The 17,430-nt window shown below is 42.3% G+C and overlaps 1 protein-coding gene and 1 pseudogene across 2 annotated transcripts in view; both read left to right on the top strand.

Annotated features, from left to right (window-relative positions):
* Window positions 1-12,676, top strand: part of Samd8 (sterile alpha motif domain containing 8) — a 49,970-nt gene extending 37,294 nt beyond the window's left edge. For both annotated transcript variants that reach the window (XM_050126928.1, XM_050126929.1), the window contains exons 5-6: window positions 7,791-7,941; window positions 8,292-12,676. In XM_050126928.1, coding sequence (XP_049982885.1) covers window positions 7,791-7,941; window positions 8,292-8,596 — 456 coding nt within the window. In that variant the 3' untranslated portion in view covers window positions 8,597-12,676. The remainder of the gene's footprint in view (window positions 1-7,790; window positions 7,942-8,291) is intronic.
* Window positions 6,229-7,784, top strand: LOC126491351 (peroxiredoxin-1-like; annotated as a pseudogene).
* Window positions 12,677-17,430: the final 4,754 nt, after the last annotated feature.

The raw sequence follows: 17,430 nt of genomic DNA, 5'->3' as shown, positions 1-17,430 counted from the left end.
TTGTTTGTTTGTTTGTTTTTTTCCTTTTTCTTTTTGGAAACAGGGTTCTCTGTGTAGCCCTGACTGTCCTGGAACTTGCTCTGTAGACCAGGCTAGCCTCGAATTCACAGATCTGCCGGCCTCTCTGGAGTACAGGGATTAAAGGCATGTGCCACCAAGACCTGGCAGAAAAACATCTTTTTATTACAAAGTTGTCCATGTTTCTTGTAAGAAATCAAATTATATATAAATGTATGTTAAAAAAGCAAAAGCTCACATAGAACCCTTTTTGTCCCAACCTATAAGTAAAACTGTTATTAGTTGTGCCTACTTTGCACAGATCTGGCTTGGAGTTTCTCCTTTCTTTTCTCCCTCCCTTGGAGGCAGAATCTCGCTATGAACTCTGGATAGCCTAGAACTCAGGCTGGCCTGGAACTCAGAGAGATTCTCCTGTCTCTACCTCACAACTGCTAGGATTAGAAGTGTTGGGTACCTCCAGCAGCACAAATCATTTTTATGTAGAGTTTGTATTTACTCCAATAAGTTGACATTGATAGACATCCTTCAACTGAGGATGAATTTCAAAGATGGATCTGTAATTTAGGGTTAAGTTACTGCTATATTATTCTTTATCTTGTGTGTCTGGGTAAGGCCTGAGGTTAGTGTCAGGTTCTTTTCTTGATCAATCTCCACCTTATATACTGAGGCATTTCAGCATGCATGTGGAGCCACTAGTTCAGCTAACATGCCAGCCACTCTGGGGAATTCTTGTCTCCTCTTCATACTGGGATTACCAATGAGCCATTGTATCCAACTAGCCTTTTAGGTTTTGTCTTGGCATGGGTTCTAGGGATCTGAACTCAAGGCACATTTGCATAGAAGCACTTTAGCCATCTCCCCAGTCTCCTTAGTTACTTTTTTTTGTAAAGAGCACATAGTAACTTTGTAACCTTTTTTTAAAAATTGATATTTATTGAGCTCTACATTTTTCTCTGCTCCCCTCCCTGGCTCTCCCCTCCCCACCTCAACCGTCCCCCAAGGTCCCCATGCTCCCAATTTACTCAGGAGATCTTGTCTTTTTCTACTTTCTTCTACTTTTGCATCTGGATTAGATCTATGTAAGTCTCTCTTAATGTCCTCATTGTTGTCTAAGTTCTCTGGGATTGTGGTTTGTAGACTGGCTTTCTTTGCTTTATGTTTAAAAAGCACCTATGAGTGAGTACATGTGATAATTGTCTTTCTGTGTCTGGGTTACCTCACTCAAAATAATGTTTTCTAGCTCCATCCATTTTCCTGCAAAATTCAAGCTGTCGTTATTTTTTTCTGCTGAATAGTATTCCATTGTGTAAATGTACCACGTTTTCCTTATCCATTCTTCGGTCGAGGGGCATTTAGGTTGTTTCCAGGTTCTGGCTATGACAAACAAAGCTATGAACATAGTTGAGCACATGTCCTTGTGGCATGATTGAGCATCCTTTGGATATATACCCAAAAGTGAAGTTACTGGGTCTTGAGGAAGGTTGTTTCCTAATTTTCTGAGAAATGGCCACACTGCCATCCAAAGGGGTTGTACCAGCTTGTATTCCCACCAGCAATGCAGAAGTGTTCCCTTTTCTCCACAACCTCTCCAGCCTAAGTTGTCATCAGTATTTTTGATCTTGGCCATTGTTACAGGTGTAAGATTGAATCTCAGAGTTGTTTTGATTTGCATTTCTCTGATGACTAAGGATTTTTTGTTGTTGTTGTTTTTGTTTTGTTTTTCGAGACAGGGTTTCTTTGTGGCTTTGGAGCCTGTCCTGGCACTAGCTCTGTAGACCAGGCTGGTCTCGAACTCACAGAGATCCGCCTGCCTCTGCCTCCCGAGTGCTGGTATTAAAGGCGTGCGCCACCATCGCCCGGCTGACTAAGGATATTGAACATTTCCTTAAGTGTCTTTCAGCCATTTTAGATTCCTCTGTTGAGAGTTCTCTGTTTGGGTCTGTACTCCATTTTTTTTTTTTTATTGGATTATGTGATCTTTTTGTGTCCAATTTCTTGAGTTCTTTGAATATTTTGGAGCTTAGACCTCTGTCTGATCTGGGTCTTCTATTCAGTTCCATTGGTCCTCCTGTCTGTTCTTATGCCAATACCAGGCTGTTTTCAGTACTGTAGTAGAGTTTGAAGTCAGTGATTGTGATGCCTCCAGTATTTCTTTCATTGTATAGGATTATTTTGGCTATCCTGGGTTTTTTGCTTTTCCATATGAATTACCATTGTTTCGAGGTCTTTGAAGAATTTTGCTGGGCATTGCATTGAATCTGTAGATTGCCTTTGGTAACTTTGTACATTTTAAGTATCCTTTCTTTCTGAAGCAGTGCAATGAACATTATCCATGTTTGCTTTTGGTTTCCAGATATCACTCAAAAATATCCATCAAAAATATTTTAGATTTAGGGGGTGTTGCCAAGTGATGGTGGTGCATGCCTTTAATCCTAGCACTCAGGAGACAGAAGAGTTAGAGGCCAGCCTGATCTATAGAGGGAGTTCCAGGACAGGCTCCAAAGCTACAGAGGAACTTTGTCTCAAAAAAACGAAAGGAAAAAATATTAAAGAGAGTACGTGTGTGCACATATGCAAGTGCAGGTGTACACATGCCTCAGCATGAGTGTGTGGTTCAGAGGACAGCTCTTGAGAGCCACTTCTCTCCTGCTGCTTGGTGAGACCCAGAAATTGAGCCTGCCCAGGAGTGCCTCTAAGCACTGAACCTTCTTGCTAGACCCACTCAGGCCTTTACTTATCAGATCAAAACTGCACTGAAACAGTCATCAGTAACGGGACTTGGCAGTTCATACCTATAATCCCAGCACTCAGAAGGCTGTGTGGCAAATTTGAGAACAGCTGAACCACATAGTGCACTGATTTTCAACCTGTAGCTCATAACCTGTTTGACCCTTTTGAGGGTTGAACAATCCTTTTATAGGGCTCACATATCAGATATCCTGCGTATCGATTATTTACATTACAGTTTATAACTAGCAAAATTACAGTTATGAGGTAGTAATGAAAATAATTTTGTGGTTGGGGTCACCTCAATATGAGGAACTGTTAAAAGTTCGCATCATTAGGAAGGTTGAGAACCACTGCCATAGTGAATCCCACAAAGACCAGAGGTGTTGGATTTCTTGGAGCTGCAGTTGGGAGCCATCATTCATGCATTCTGGGAAGTGATTAGGGTCCTTTGAAAGAACAGTACATATTCTTAATCACAGAGCCCACTCCCCAAGTCCCAGCAGACTAAACTGAGTCACCTATCCCAGTGTACCAATTAAGGGGATTAGTGATAGAAGACAGAGAAGTTTGGTCATTGTGGCCACGTGGTAAAGAGGAGCAGACAGAGGAGTCCAGTGACCTCCAAAATCAGTACTGATAAGAACTTTAGGTTCAAGTGGAGGAAAAGTTGGAGTGCCTTGGTCTAAGTGTGGTCTGGTGGGTACCTCAGTTCTTGTTATTGCCTGAGGGAAAAAGCCAGTTCCCATGAGGTGACTAGTCTTGCTTGAGGGTGATCTCATGGTGGGGTGACCTGTCAGTGAGGCTGAGGAGTCCTTGACCTTCAGCGAGAAGATCCTCTGGCTGTTTTAGAACAGCTGCATGGTTCCCAGTTGTGTGCTGTAGCTGTCACAGCAGTTGTTAGCAGTCTCTGGAAGTGACGACAGTACTGCATTTGACTGGAGGTGGAGTTTGGGTTTTCATTCCTACAGCATGCGACTTTGTTCACTTTTTGTTTATATAAGAACCTAATCTCCTGAAATCATACCATACGTGGTTTGACGTGAAGGCAAAAACATTTTCCCCCAAAAGTATACTAATTGATTAGGAACAAACTGTAATGAAGTTGTGTGCTTTTCCTCTGAAAGTTTGACTGTTTTGGTCTCAATAGATTACTAGAAGAAAAGGCACACACATTTGATAGTACCTCCAGAGCCATGTACAAAGTAGAGGACTCTGCCAGAGTGTTGAAGTTTGCTTTTCCTTATACAAAGGATTAAGGGACAGGGGGCTTCTGGAGGTGGGGCAAGTTCAGGAGAGGACCTCCTTGGCCATGAATGGCAGCCTATTATCCAGACAAGATTTTTCAGGTAGCAACACATGGACACCTGTCTGGGTTGGAGGGTTCAGACCCTCAGTCTCTGCCTCCTGCTAAAGGCAGATCTGGAGATCTCAAAGAATGCTTTTGTGTTTGTATCTTTTGCTTCATTCGCTAATGTAGATAGATGCTTCTTTTTATACACGGAGGGATTTTTAAAGCCCTTACTGAGTGCAGTTTTCTGAACAGCCAGATCCAAAAATATCAAAGGAATATATTTAAGGTGGAACAACATAACATAAGCTTGTTATGCAGATAAGAATTTCCTGTGCTTGAAGGGAACTATCAGGGTACAGCCACTGAAGAGAAGGCTGGAGCTTTGTGCACGTAGCTGCATCTTGTGCTACAGGAAGAAATTAGATGTCACTCTCCACTGTGGACAGTCCTCTTTCTGTTTCTGGTGACTTTTCTTTATTATAGGTTATGTATTATAGGTATGTATTTCTATCCAAATCTGCCCCAAATGCTGCTAATTGCTTTGAAGCATAACGCAGCCTGCCTATTGACCTACATTACTTATAGCAGTCTCAGAAGTAGAGTGTTATGGGGATAATAACCAGCAGACAAATCCCTTACAGTGAGATCCATAGGCCTATATTATTATTATTATCCTACATTATTTATAGCAGTCTCAGAAGTAGAGTGTTATGGGGATAATAACCAGCAGACAAATCCCTTACAGTGAGATCCATAGGCATTTCATTTTTGATAAATTAATGGCTTAAAATCATGGAACCAAGATTGTTTTTGAAATTTAGCAGCACAGAGCTAATTTGCATATCTTGTCATCTAGATAGTTTTTCTGTGGCATGATTTCTAATGGGTCTTAATAGTCAGATATTAGTGGGTGAAAGCTGAAAGATCAGAGAAGCAGATCAGCCAGCCACTAGTCCTTACCTCTACAAATCCTCAGACCAAACGGGGTATCCTGTCCTCAGGCTGAATGCTTTGAACTCCTGTCTTATATTCCTTATATTCCTCTCTCCACCCAACCATATCATTCCTGTCTCCACCTCCTTCGTACTGGGATTAAAGACATGTGCTCCCAAGTGCTGAGGTCAAAGGCTCTGTTTTTCTTTTAGACTGATTCAATCTCATGTAGCCCAGGGTGGCTTTGAACTCAAGAGACCCACTCTGTCTCCTGAGTGCTGGAATTAAGGTGTGTGCCATTACTGCCTGGCCTCTATGACTAACTAGTGTGGCTAGCTCCACACTCTTATCTTCAGGCAAGCTTTATTTGTTTAAGCACAAACAAAATATCACATTTCCCTTTTTTGTAAATAAAAATTATAAAAAATAAAATAAGGCTATAACTAATGTAAGAAAACTATATATAATAAGTACCCAACGATATATATATGGGCAATAAGTACATCAACAATGTCTAGTCCATTTGCATTTGACAAATTCAGAGAAAATTCTCTGTTGTCTGTCCTACTGAGTCGAATCTTACACCTAGTTCACTTTTCATTCTAACCTGCATTACCAACCCACAGTTATCTTTTTATGTCTCTCAGCCTTATACACTTTACATTTCCTTAGTGATTTCTTTTCTGAGTCTAGTAAACAAGGAGACTGTAGCTGTCTTGTGTTTAGTCCCTGGGAGACCCAAGAAGAAAACATTAGCCAAGTAAAGCAGGAAGTGTGAGCAAGCAACTTCCAAAAATTGTGAGAAATGACAGAAACAGCTGGCTGCCTGGACAGTTACCCAAGGTTCCTCTATAATGTTGGGGCATCCATCTTTGGCCTATAGGCCTAGAATATTTGACAGACTTTTCTATGAAGCATGATTTTTGAAGGATTGTCCTACCTTGTCTTGGCAAAATTTGGTGGTCCTTTCTTTTGTGTCCTGTTTTTCCAATTTAGACAGCATACTGTCAGCAGTCAAGGCAAGGACACTTTCTTGCCCAGTGGCTTACTTTTGCTACAAAGAAAGCAAACGCCCTATGGAGTTGCTTTGACTGTCATCTTCTCTGAGGTACATTTGTGCTGCCAGGAGCAGACATGTCTCATGGTCATAAAAGAAGAACCTGTGTTATTAAAACTTCTTAAATACCATATTCTGCAGATCTCTGAAGTGTTTGAAGATGACCTGTCTATCTAAAATAATTTGTTTGACCTTGAGATAAGTGACTACTACTGACCAATATTTGTTATTATCCTAAATAGTTGGTAATAATAACTTTCGAGGGCTAAAACTTTGCATTACATTGTTAAATGAGTTGCATAGGTACAATACCTTGAACAATATTAGAAATGTATGTACGGGGTCATCTTCTTTCCTTCCTGTAACTGTTTCTTTCTCTGAGACCTGTGACTCAGCCCTGCTGATAGCTAGATGTCTTCAGGACATGCAAAAATTGGGCATCCTGCCCCCAACTTCAAAGCCGCAGCTGTTATGCCAGATCGACAGGCAATTTAAGATATCTGCCTAAATGAGGAAAATAGAACACATTTTTCTGTTACCCTCTTGATTTTACTTTTATATACCCTACCAAGATCATTGCTTTTAGTGATAGGGCAGAAGAATTTAAGAAACTGAACTGCCAAGTGATTGGAGCTTCTGTGGATTCTTACTTCTGTCATCTGGCATGGGTTAATTACACCCAAGAAACAAGGAGGATTGGGACCTATGAACATTTCCTTTGGTATCAAATCTCAAGCACACCATTGCTCAAGATTATGGAGTCTTAAAGGCTGATGAAGATATCTCTTTCAGGGGCCTCTTTATTATTGATGATAAAGGTACCCTTCGACAGATCACTGTAAATGATCTTCCTGTTGGTTGCTCTGTAGATGAGATTCTGAAATTATTCCAGGCCTTCCAGTTCACTGACATAGTGAAGTGTGCCCAGTTGGCTGGAAACCTGGCAGTGATACCCTCGAGCCTGATGTCCAAAAGAGCAAAGACTATTTCTCTAAGCAGAAGTGAATACTGGACCATTTTTTCTGCCAGGCTGCACTGGGCAGCCAGAAGAAATCTCTTGTACTCTATTTGTGCTTAAATACAAAACTTGGTATGATCTTAGGCATCCCTTTCCTACAGTGCTGGAGGGTTGGCCTTTCTTTCACTGTTGGGAATAGCACAGAGAAACCCTGTCTCGAAAAACCAAAAATAAAATAAAGATTGTAATATAGATTTAAGCATGGGCATTGTGGGATAAAAATAAGCAAATAAAGTAAAATAAAATTTAGGGATGTTCTTGGTAACCTTGGCTGGCCTGTCATTGAGAATATAGCCTTGGACTCTTGATCCTCCCGCCTCTGACTATGAAGTGTTGGGTTATGGACATGTCACATCATTCTTGACTTTGACCTTTTCACTTTCTACTTTTTGCTTTTGTTGTTGTCTTGAGATGTGCTCTCTCTATGCCCCTGGCTGTCCTGGAACTCAGTATGTAGACCAGCCTGTGCTCAAGCCCCTTCAGCATATGTTGCATGCCCAGCTGGACCTTTTCACTCTCAAGGACTCTACTAGAAAAGAGCTCGAATTACCGTGATCTCACTTAATTAGCAGCGTTTTCTGAGGCTAGGAAAGCTTTTGGTCACTCTGGACCCACTTTGAATTAATTGGGTTTGCCTTTGCCTGAATGAATCATTCCTCACAAATTCCCTTCCCATAATGGATCTGGGGAATCTTGGAACCTCTCTAAGCATTTGAAGAACTAATTCAAAGATTTCTTTATAGATATATGGAAGTGTGTGGGAGAAACTACACCGGGCATTTGCCATTTGGAGCGGCTTTGGTATGACCCTAACTGGTGTCCACACTTGTGGAGATTACATGTTCAGTGGCCACACAGTTGTTCTAACCATGCTGAATTTTTTTGTCACGGAATGTAAGTATGTCTTCAATGCTTCTGTACATATCAGACAGCTGGTTGCAGAGGAGGAAATGGGGAGGATATAAAGTCCTAGGAAGAATAGGCAGTTGGGCTGGGGTTGGAACTTACTTGGTGGAGTGCTGGTCTGTCATGCATGATCCTCAGCACCGCATAAAAACATGTGATGGCTCATGCCTGTCGTCCTCAGCTACACAAGCAGTTCAGGGCAGCCTGAACCACATGAGACAGGGCTGGGGCACTTAGCAGGTTGGGGAGCAACAGCTTGTAGCCTACCCTGAGAAGCATGTGACCAAGAAGCTTTAGAAGAAATGTGTTTTTAAATGACCCTTCTGTCCTTCTCCTAGATACACCAAGAAGCTGGAATTTCTTGCATACTCTGTCCTGGGTTCTCAACCTCTTTGGAATCTTCTTCATCTTGGCTGCCCACGAACATTATTCCATTGATGTGTTTATTGCCTTCTATATCACAACGAGACTCTTTCTGTACTACCATACTCTGGCCAATACCAGAGCTTATCATCAGAGCAGGAGAGCAAGAATTTGGTTTCCTATGTTTTCTTTCTTTGAATGCAATGTTAATGGCACAGTACCTAATGAATATTGTTGGCCTTTTTCTAAACCGGCAATAATGAAAAGACTAATTGGATGAAGACTGTATCTCTGTAATGAGTTTGTTGTTAAATATACAGTAGTTACGGAATGAAAATGAATAACTTTGCTTTGTCCCAGGTTGTTCCTGGATATGTTGCATTTTTGGCTTATATGTTGACAGATTTCCCGTTCTGAGCAAGTCTGTGACTATAAAACTCAAGAAAGAGCAACCAAGACTCCTTACCTAGCTGTTTAAACAAAGAGCTCCAGGAGGGATTTCCTGCCCCTTCTTTATTGCAGGAAGACCCAGTGTGTGGGTGATGCATGCTGAGCGTTTGCTTACTGAACTCAAACACATCAGCTTGGGCTGGTTGATGGATTTTTATTGATTTCCAGTAGGACTCAAGTCAAATATTTTTTGAAGCTCTTTCCCCCTAGCGGGTGAACCAGTCTCACTTCTTCCTTGAGCTAATCTGTGTCTGTCTGGAAAGTGATTGTCTTACTGGTAAACATGTTTTGCCCTTTGAACCATTTTTAAGAAAAGTGTATTGAACACAGCAACTGGTGTGAAACAAGAAGAGAATGCAAGGGGCCACGTGTGTGGTGGTGACATGCTGGTCAGGTGTCATTGGCCTTCCCACTAATGCAAATGTGGGGTCAGCATTTTCACCATAGGTGCAGTTCCTGTTTTGTTTTAAAGCTTCAGTGTGAACAATAGGAAGGACTCGTGAGGGAAACAGCCGCCTTTGTAATAGTAAAGTGGGGTCATTTTAGTGCTGTAAGTGTCTGGAGTGAATTTATGTTACAGGGCAGATGATAGCCCAGTATATGCTTTTCTTAATGATGTGACTTTGTGAGACAAGTAAGAGGGTTTTACCAGATGTTGAAGTTCTTATGTCAGTAAATAAGTAAATGTGCATGCAAAGAAGTCTTTCTTCTAATGAAAACATTCTACAGGTTGTAGGCATAGTGTTAACGCTGTGGGGATTTTTGTTTTATTTTTCTGAAATATCTCATTTTTGACTGTTGAAAGTAAACAGTCTGAGACATATTTGGACACTAAAAGCTTGTTGCTTTTTATCTTAAAAATAATTGTGTACATACATTCTTTCTATAGTTTTAATTTGGCAGTCAAGAACTAAAACGAATTAGCTCTGTTTGCATTAGAAAATTACCTTCAGTGATTAATTTTACCTCTGATACCATCTGCCACTTTAGCTTTGACCTTAACCTGGTTGTAGAATTGGAAATTGACTTTCAACTTAAACAAGTGGAATACTAATTGTGTGGTTTTTATACATTCCATTTCAATACACGGACTTTGAGGCGTACTGAGGTCACAGACTACAGCAGACATCTATTTCTTCTCTGTTTGGATGAAATATTCATTATTGCAATTGGAGTCATAGTCCCACCTCTCTGAAGCTACCTGGGTGAATCAGGCAGGAAAGGGATATTAGGCAGGCAGGTTTCAGCCCGCGCTGAACAACTGCGCTCCGGGTCTGCTGGAGACAGCACTCGTTTATGACTTGAGAAGTGGTGTGAGGCGACTCAAGTTTGATTATGTTCTTAAATCTTATATTGCAGAATCTTACAGTATTTTAAATTGGTGATTCTGTTACAAGCCAGGATCAAAAACGCCAATATCTCATGTAAAGAGATTACATAATCATGGGGTGAAGGTTTTCCGTGCATGTTTAAGTGGTTTGACTTGTGGTCAGAGGCCATTACTGCCACCCTCTTACCCCCATCCCCTGACATAGCATGTCAAACCCAACTTAGCTAGGGGAGCTAGTGTTGGCTTTCGGAGACTGTTCCAGAAACACGTGTCAACATGAATTTTAAAATTTTAACTATATTAATGGTAAATGTCTTAACATCTGGCTTCTCTCCTCATATGGATTATTGTAGAACAAAATAGAAAAGTAAATGCAGGTAGCTTTGCTGTGCTATTGCAGCCCGCAGTGTCCTTGTGAGTGGCCTCATGGCTCCTCCCAATGTTTGAGGAAAGGTAGGCTAGATAGTAAGCTGTTAGCTATTATAAGAGCGTTTACATGACGTAATCATCTTCGGGTCTCAACGAAGACAGTTAGTTTTCAGTTTTTGTCTTTGTACCTTTTCTCTTGTTGAAATCTTAACTGTAGAGAAGATAGAGTTTATGTTTACATTCTGGGCAGGATGTGGCTGGGTGGAGAGGCTCCATGCCTTTGAATCTTGTAGTTGATTCTGCAGTTGTACAAGCATTTCATTGTTGACAACTTAGTACAGAAGGAAGGAAAGGTTTTGAGTTTGGGGATTCCAACTAGGGGTTCTGTAAGAAGACCTTGATGGATTGCCTATGTTCTAGAAACAGTGTTGTTGCCCTCCTTGTGGTGCTAAACCTAGGGCTGTGTGTGCCCGGCAAGGGCTCAGCCATTGATCTACATCCTAAACCTAGGGCTGTGTGTGCCCGGCAAGGGCTCAGCTATTGATCTACATGCTCAGCTCTGTTTTACGGGGCAAGGCAGGGCATCTTATTGAAAGGGAGCTGGTAGGAAAGGAATGAGGCAGAAACCTTTTTTGTCTGGGTTGTACTTCCCAGTAGGCTGTCCTCCAGTCCTGTCTGACCAAACTTGCTATGGCAAAAATACTTTTAATCGTGCTGGTTCTAAATGTTAATGATCTTCCAAATCGAAAGCAATAGGCTACGTCTTAGAATCAGTCAATTTAACAAACTAGAAAAACCACTGCCAGGAGCTTACCATTGGCACTGTGAGTGGCGGCCCTCCTGCCTGCCTGTTAGGACCTAGAGCTGGCAGAGATGAGAGGAACAGATCCTCTTACAGCAGAGAGGAAGCAGCCTGTTTTAGGAACGTGTGCAAAACTTGTCTTTCTCCCCCCCCCTTTTTTTAATTTTTTAAAGTTATTTTTTGTTTTTGAGGCAGGGTTTCTCTGTATTGCCTGGGCTGTCCTGGAATTCAGTCTGTAGATTAGGGTAGCCTCGAACTCAGGGATCCACCTGTCTTTACCGCCCGTGCTCTTATTAAGTTCAAATTCATGACAAAAACCTGCTTTGATCATATTTAGCAAAAAGCAGTTTTATCACTTAAAGATTCTAGAGCTAAAATCCTTAAGAATGTTTATGGTTTTCTTGACTTAAATTCCCTGATTTAATACACTTAATTGATAGTCTTTTGTAGAAAGAGATCCCATAGTCAAAGCAGTGAAAGCACCTGTCCACCCTCTAAGGTTCTCAGCCCTTGGAGACAAGAGCACTCCTTAGAATAGTTTGCTTTTCTTCATCCAGTGTGAAAGCCGCCAAAGCATGTCAGTTTAATGACAACTTTACACGGTTTAGACAGCTGCTGTTTATTCGGAGCTGAGCTTGGCCTCGATCGTCCCCACCCTGTACCTCTGCGGCTGGGGATTGGTGAATCCCATTAGCGCTCAGAGAGCTTCAACCAACCGACCGGCGGGAAGATTCTGTTTGTCTCTTCTCACAGAGCTGTAAAGGGCTGAAAGTGTTGTAGAAGGGCTTGTTGGGTCACCTGTCAGTTCACATAACTAATGTTGTATCAAGTCCAGTACAAATGCCTGTGAACTCTAAGCTATTCCCCAGCTACACTAGGTTGTTCTGAGGATACGTTCTGCTGTGTGTTAATCTGAGGCCTCTGGTGTGTGTCTCCTGTCGGCAGAAGGAAGCCTTGTGCTTCGACAGGAGAAGGAGTATTATGAAGTTGCTTGTTTTCGTCACTGTTATTTCACATCTCTTTTAATCTGAGCTACTGGATTATCTGAAAAACTAAACAGCCTGTTGTTATTAACATCTTTAAAATGTTTAATTTTAATAATTTTTCATTGAAGACTTCGTGAATTGTTAGGATAACGAAAGTTTCTGATATGGAACAAAGGAGGTGAGCCTAACTCAGTAAATAAGCAGTTTGTGTGGACTAAGCCGGGCGTGTCTCCCTTTCCACAGAAAAACTAGTGTTACTTGAAGATGTGAAAGTCCCTGTGGTAGCCATACCTTGAAGCACAGTGTTGTATATAAGTAAATACCTGATTCTAAATTAAATCCAGATTTAACTAATATATTATTTTATATCTTTGTTGTATTAAAATGTTTTAAAACACTAAAAATAAAACGTTTGAAAGTTGACTTGCAGCTTCTTATTTAGATATCCTGCACTGTTAATATAGTGTGTCTTTGTTGTTTCAGACAGACTCTTGCTATGTAGTGTGCTCTGGTCTGCAGCTTCTGTGCACTTCCTGGCTTTCCTTGCCGTTGGCCTGCATGAGCCCCCTAAGTGCTAGCACTGTCAGGTGCCCTGGAATCTTAGTCGTCATCCTCCCCCACCCCTGTGTTTCAGCGCTGCAAAGAACAGAAAAGAAAAAAAAAATTTACGTACACTTCACAGTACACACGTGGAGGTCAGAAGACAGCTTGGAGGAGCTGATCACTGTTGGGCCTCGGGGTTGTCAGGTTTGGTGGCCTGTGCGTTTACCTACTGAGTCTTCTCACTGGCCGAATAGCAACTTTAAAACTGTAGGATGTCGTGTGTGGCATTTAGTTATCTAAGGGAATCATTGGCCTGTTACAGGATAAGGAGTCGAGAGTTGGGGACATCGCTTACTGGTAGAAGTTAGGTGGGCAAAATAGGGTCTTTGTTCCAGCTGGAAGATGGCAGAAAAGCAGCACGCATCTTGTTTGTTTTGTTTTGTTTTGTTTTGTTTTGTTTTGTTTTTCGAGACAGGGTTTCTCTGTAGCTTTGGAGCCTGTCCTGGAACTAGCTCTTGTAGACCTGGCTGGCCTCGAACTCCCAGAGATCCGCCTGTCTCTGCCTCCCGAGTACTGGGATTAAAGGCGTGTGCCACCACTGCCTGGCTGCATCTTGTTTTTAATAGGGAAAGCAAAAAGGAACTCTGCAGAGAAGAAAGGACTCCAAGGGAAGAGTACCTTTTTATTAGTGTGTGTGTTCATTTCCTGTTGCCTTATGCTGTGTGGAGGCTGGTGGATGACTCGTGGAATCGGTTCTCTCCTACTTTTACTCTGACAAGGGTTACAGGGATAAAACTCAGGCCCTCCCTCAGGCTTTTGTGACTAGTGCTTTTACCCACTGAGCCATACTGAGACTTCTCAGTAAAAAGGACTTGATAGAGGGGGAGAAAATGTTTGGGAATCACTGAGGCAGCAGCAAGCTTCCCTATCTACTGGTAGTTTGGAAGCGAGTATGCGCTCACTTAGGAAGTCCAGGTTCAGTGAGTATGCAGAACTTAAATCCTTGAAGGACGAGTCAAAGACTTCAGCAAAGGTTTAGAGCAAGGGTTCTAAACCTGTGGGCCAAGACACCTTTGGGAGTCGAACAACCCTTTCACAGGGGTCACATATCAGATACCCTGCATATCAGACATTTGTTTTACAATTTATAACAGTAGCAAAATTACAGTTATGAAGTAGCAACGAAAATAATTTTATGGTGGGGGTTCATCACAACATGAGAAACTGTGTTAAAGGGTTACAGCATTAGGAAGGTTGAGAACCACTGTTATTGAAGGTGAAAGACAAAAGAATCAAGGCAAACAAGATGAGTGGGTGATTAAAGGCACTTGCCACCAAGCCTGGTGACCTGAGTTCTACCTGGAGGATCCACAAGATAAGAGAGTCAAGAACTGCAGGTTGTCCTCTGCCCTCCACAAGGGTACCTTGGCATTTATGCTCCTTCCCTGATACACACAATGTGATCTTTAAAGAGTTGCTCAAAGTCAGGTTTACTTGTATATGTCAGGGAACTGTTACAGTTTGTGTCTGATTACAATGGAAGCACCAGGAGGACCCACTGCTGATAGCAAAACTGTGGGCACAGCTCTAAGGAGTTCTGTAAACAGCCTTGGATAAGGACAGGGGTCCCAAGCTTAACCCCTAGCACCCACAAAAGAGAAATAAGATGGCAGAAGTACACAGGAGATCCAATAGGAGAGGAAGGCTCTAGACACCCCACTATTTGGTAGTTCAAGGAACTGGGACTGCACAGCTTATAGGAAGTCTTTGACCCAGTAAGGAGGGTCAAGGCACCAAACAAGTAGCTACCAATTGCTACAAACTATGATTTCCTGGATCCAAGTCATTCCCGGGAGTGCCAGACTCCCAAGCATGAAGGGGAATGGTAGCTGGCCCTTGAGGAGATATTAGGAGAAAAGTAAGTGACTAGGAAGAAACCCAGTTAGGTCCCCCAGCTGTAACTTTGGACAGGACCCAATCGATGACAGTGCTGAGACCTCAGCTACAGTAGCATGTGTTTCCAGCTCGGTGCTCCTTATGTAACCCAGAATAAAGAACACTTTGATCTGCTTGTGTTCAAGCCTTAGGAGTCCTGGACCACACTGTGCAAACAATATCTAAACTAATGGTTGGGAGATGCAGATCGAGCAGGTTTCATTAAGGAGAGGGCAAAGTGCATGAACTTTGAGCCTGTTCTTGATGGAGCTTGACTGGCAGAGACCCAACTAGAGAGTGTTTCCGTAGCAGTGATGCATTGGGAAGCATTTTAACACAAATGTCTGGTTTAGAAATCTGATAAGCACAGCTGTCCAGGCAAGGGTTCTTTACTGTCACTTCCACAGTTGTGCCTGCGATTCTTACTGTCTTGTTTGGAAGTTGTTCATTTTAAATAAATAAATCACAACATGAAAGTCAGCTGTGCCCAGTCTTATTGCAGCTGCTTGACTGGGCACATTGTGCCCAGTGGCCTTACACTACTGCCTGGCCCTCCCTGTCATGATGGGCAGTGTCCACTGGACCTGTAACCGTAACTGAGCCCTTCCTGCAGGAACTTGGATGGGCATTTTGTTGTAACAAGACCAGCAATTAACACAGATGCTTTTAGGAAGGGATTTAAGGATACATGGATTTATTCCAAATTAGATGCCTTCAGGATGTGCAGATGTTTCTGATTATAATTTTTCAATTTTTTTGAGATGGGGTTTGTCTGTGTAACAGCCCTGCCTGTCCTGAAACTCTCTGGAAGTAGGCCAGGCTTACTTTGAACTGGAGGTCTGCTTACCTTGTCTCCCAAGTGGCCTGGCTCTATCTTAGAATTCTTAGAGGAATGAGTTGAGATCAAAACTGTAATTAATATTCAATTAGTGTTATTATTAAAAACAAATTTTAGCCGGGCGGTGGCGGCGCATGCCTTTAATCCCAGCACTGGGGGGGGGGGCGCAGAGACAGGCAGATCTCTGTGAGTTCAGCCTGGTCTGCAATAGCTAGTTCCAGGTAGAGAGTGGTGTATTCCTCTGCATATGTAAAGTTTATATCCTCAGCTGCTAAAGGGAAGTTGTTGAGTCAGTGGCTTTCAGTGTTTTGTTTGTTTTTGAGACGGGGCGTCACAGCGAAACGTTGGCAGCGTAGACCAGACTGGCCTTGGAACTCACGAAAATTTGTTTTTTATTTACAAAGTGCTGGGATTAAGAAGTATGGCTACCAGGCCCAACTTTGTTTTGCAAATTTTATATTTCAAGCCATCTTTCAAAGAGGTTGTACTCTCTAGCTCACTGGATCAAACCTATAATCCCAGTTTTTAGGAAGTGGAGACAGTGATCAGGATCCCGTCCAGAAGTCTTTGGCTACATATGNAAAAAAAAAAAAAAAAACAACTGAAGTATAGGAGCTGGATAGATGACTCAGGTTAAGAGTGCTGACTGTTCTTCCAGAGGTCCTGAGTTCAATTCCCAGCAACCACATGGTGGCTCACAACCATCTGTAATGAGGCTTTATGCATGCCCGCTTCTGGCCTGCAGGCAGAACATTATATACATAATAAATAAATCTTTTAAAAAATTATGTAACTTAGAATAAAGCAAGATAGGTTATAACAATCTATCCTTTCACTGGGCAGTGGTGGTGCGTGCCTCTAAAACCAGCACTCGATGCGACAGAGAACTCACATCTCTGTGAGTTCCAGGACAACCAGAGCTGTGACACAAACCTTGTCTTGAGTAAACAACCAACCCAAAACCAAGCAAAACAACCCAGCCTATTTTTCTTTTTTACTAACAATGCATGAGCTTGTCTGTTAATCCACACTATTGCTGATGTAATGTCAGCAAACTTTCTCAGTTTTGCCCACCTGATGGGCCACAGGGTGTTTTTCCACTTTGAAGTTTGTTTTCCTTTGTTTTGAAGAACTAAAAACATATTATGTGTCCTGGGATACATACACTTAAGCAGTAAATCATACTCCTAGCCCAAGAAAGAATGGATTCAATCCCCAGCACTAGTTCACAACTCCTTGTAACCCCAGTTCCAGGGGATCTGATGCCTCTGGTTCCCGTGGGCACCAGGCATATGCATGACGCGCAGACCTGCATACAGGGAAAACTCCCATAAACATTGAAAGAAGAAAAAGAGAAAGCCTCTAACTGCCTGCATGGGCTGGCTCTCTAATTCAGGACAGCCCAGAACTATTCCTCTGTCTGGAAAGGCCTATGATTTCTTCGAAGAACCACCTCAGATTTCGTCCTGGGTAGAAGACTATTTAATCGAACATGGAATGTTTCTCCCACTTAGAGCATAATCTTTTTTGCGGGGTGGAGGGATTCCTGAGACACGATTTCTCTGTGTAACCACTCTGGAATTCAGGTTGTAGACCTGGTCTGTCTCAAGCTCACAGTGATCTGCCTGCCTCTGCCTCCTGAGTGCTGGGATTAAAGAAGTGTGCCACCATCGACCAGTAATTTTTAGCATAATCTTTAACTTAGCCACCCGTTGTCATTGAAAATGTTGTTTCCAGGGGCTGGAGAGATGGCTCAGTGGTCAAGAGCACTGACTGTTCTTCCAGAGGTCCTGAGTTCAATTCCCAGGAACCACATGGTGGATCACAACCATCTGTAATGAGATCTGGTGCCCTCTTCTGG

The sequence above is a fragment of the Alexandromys fortis genome, unplaced genomic scaffold, assembly GCF_014885135.2.
Source record: "Alexandromys fortis isolate MF-2015 unplaced genomic scaffold, M_Fortis_MF-2015_v1.1 scaffold_273, whole genome shotgun sequence".
NCBI lineage: Eukaryota > Metazoa > Chordata > Mammalia > Rodentia > Cricetidae > Alexandromys > Alexandromys fortis.
The sequence above is the reverse complement of the archived record's forward strand: the minus strand, read 5'-3'. Positions and strand labels throughout refer to the sequence as shown.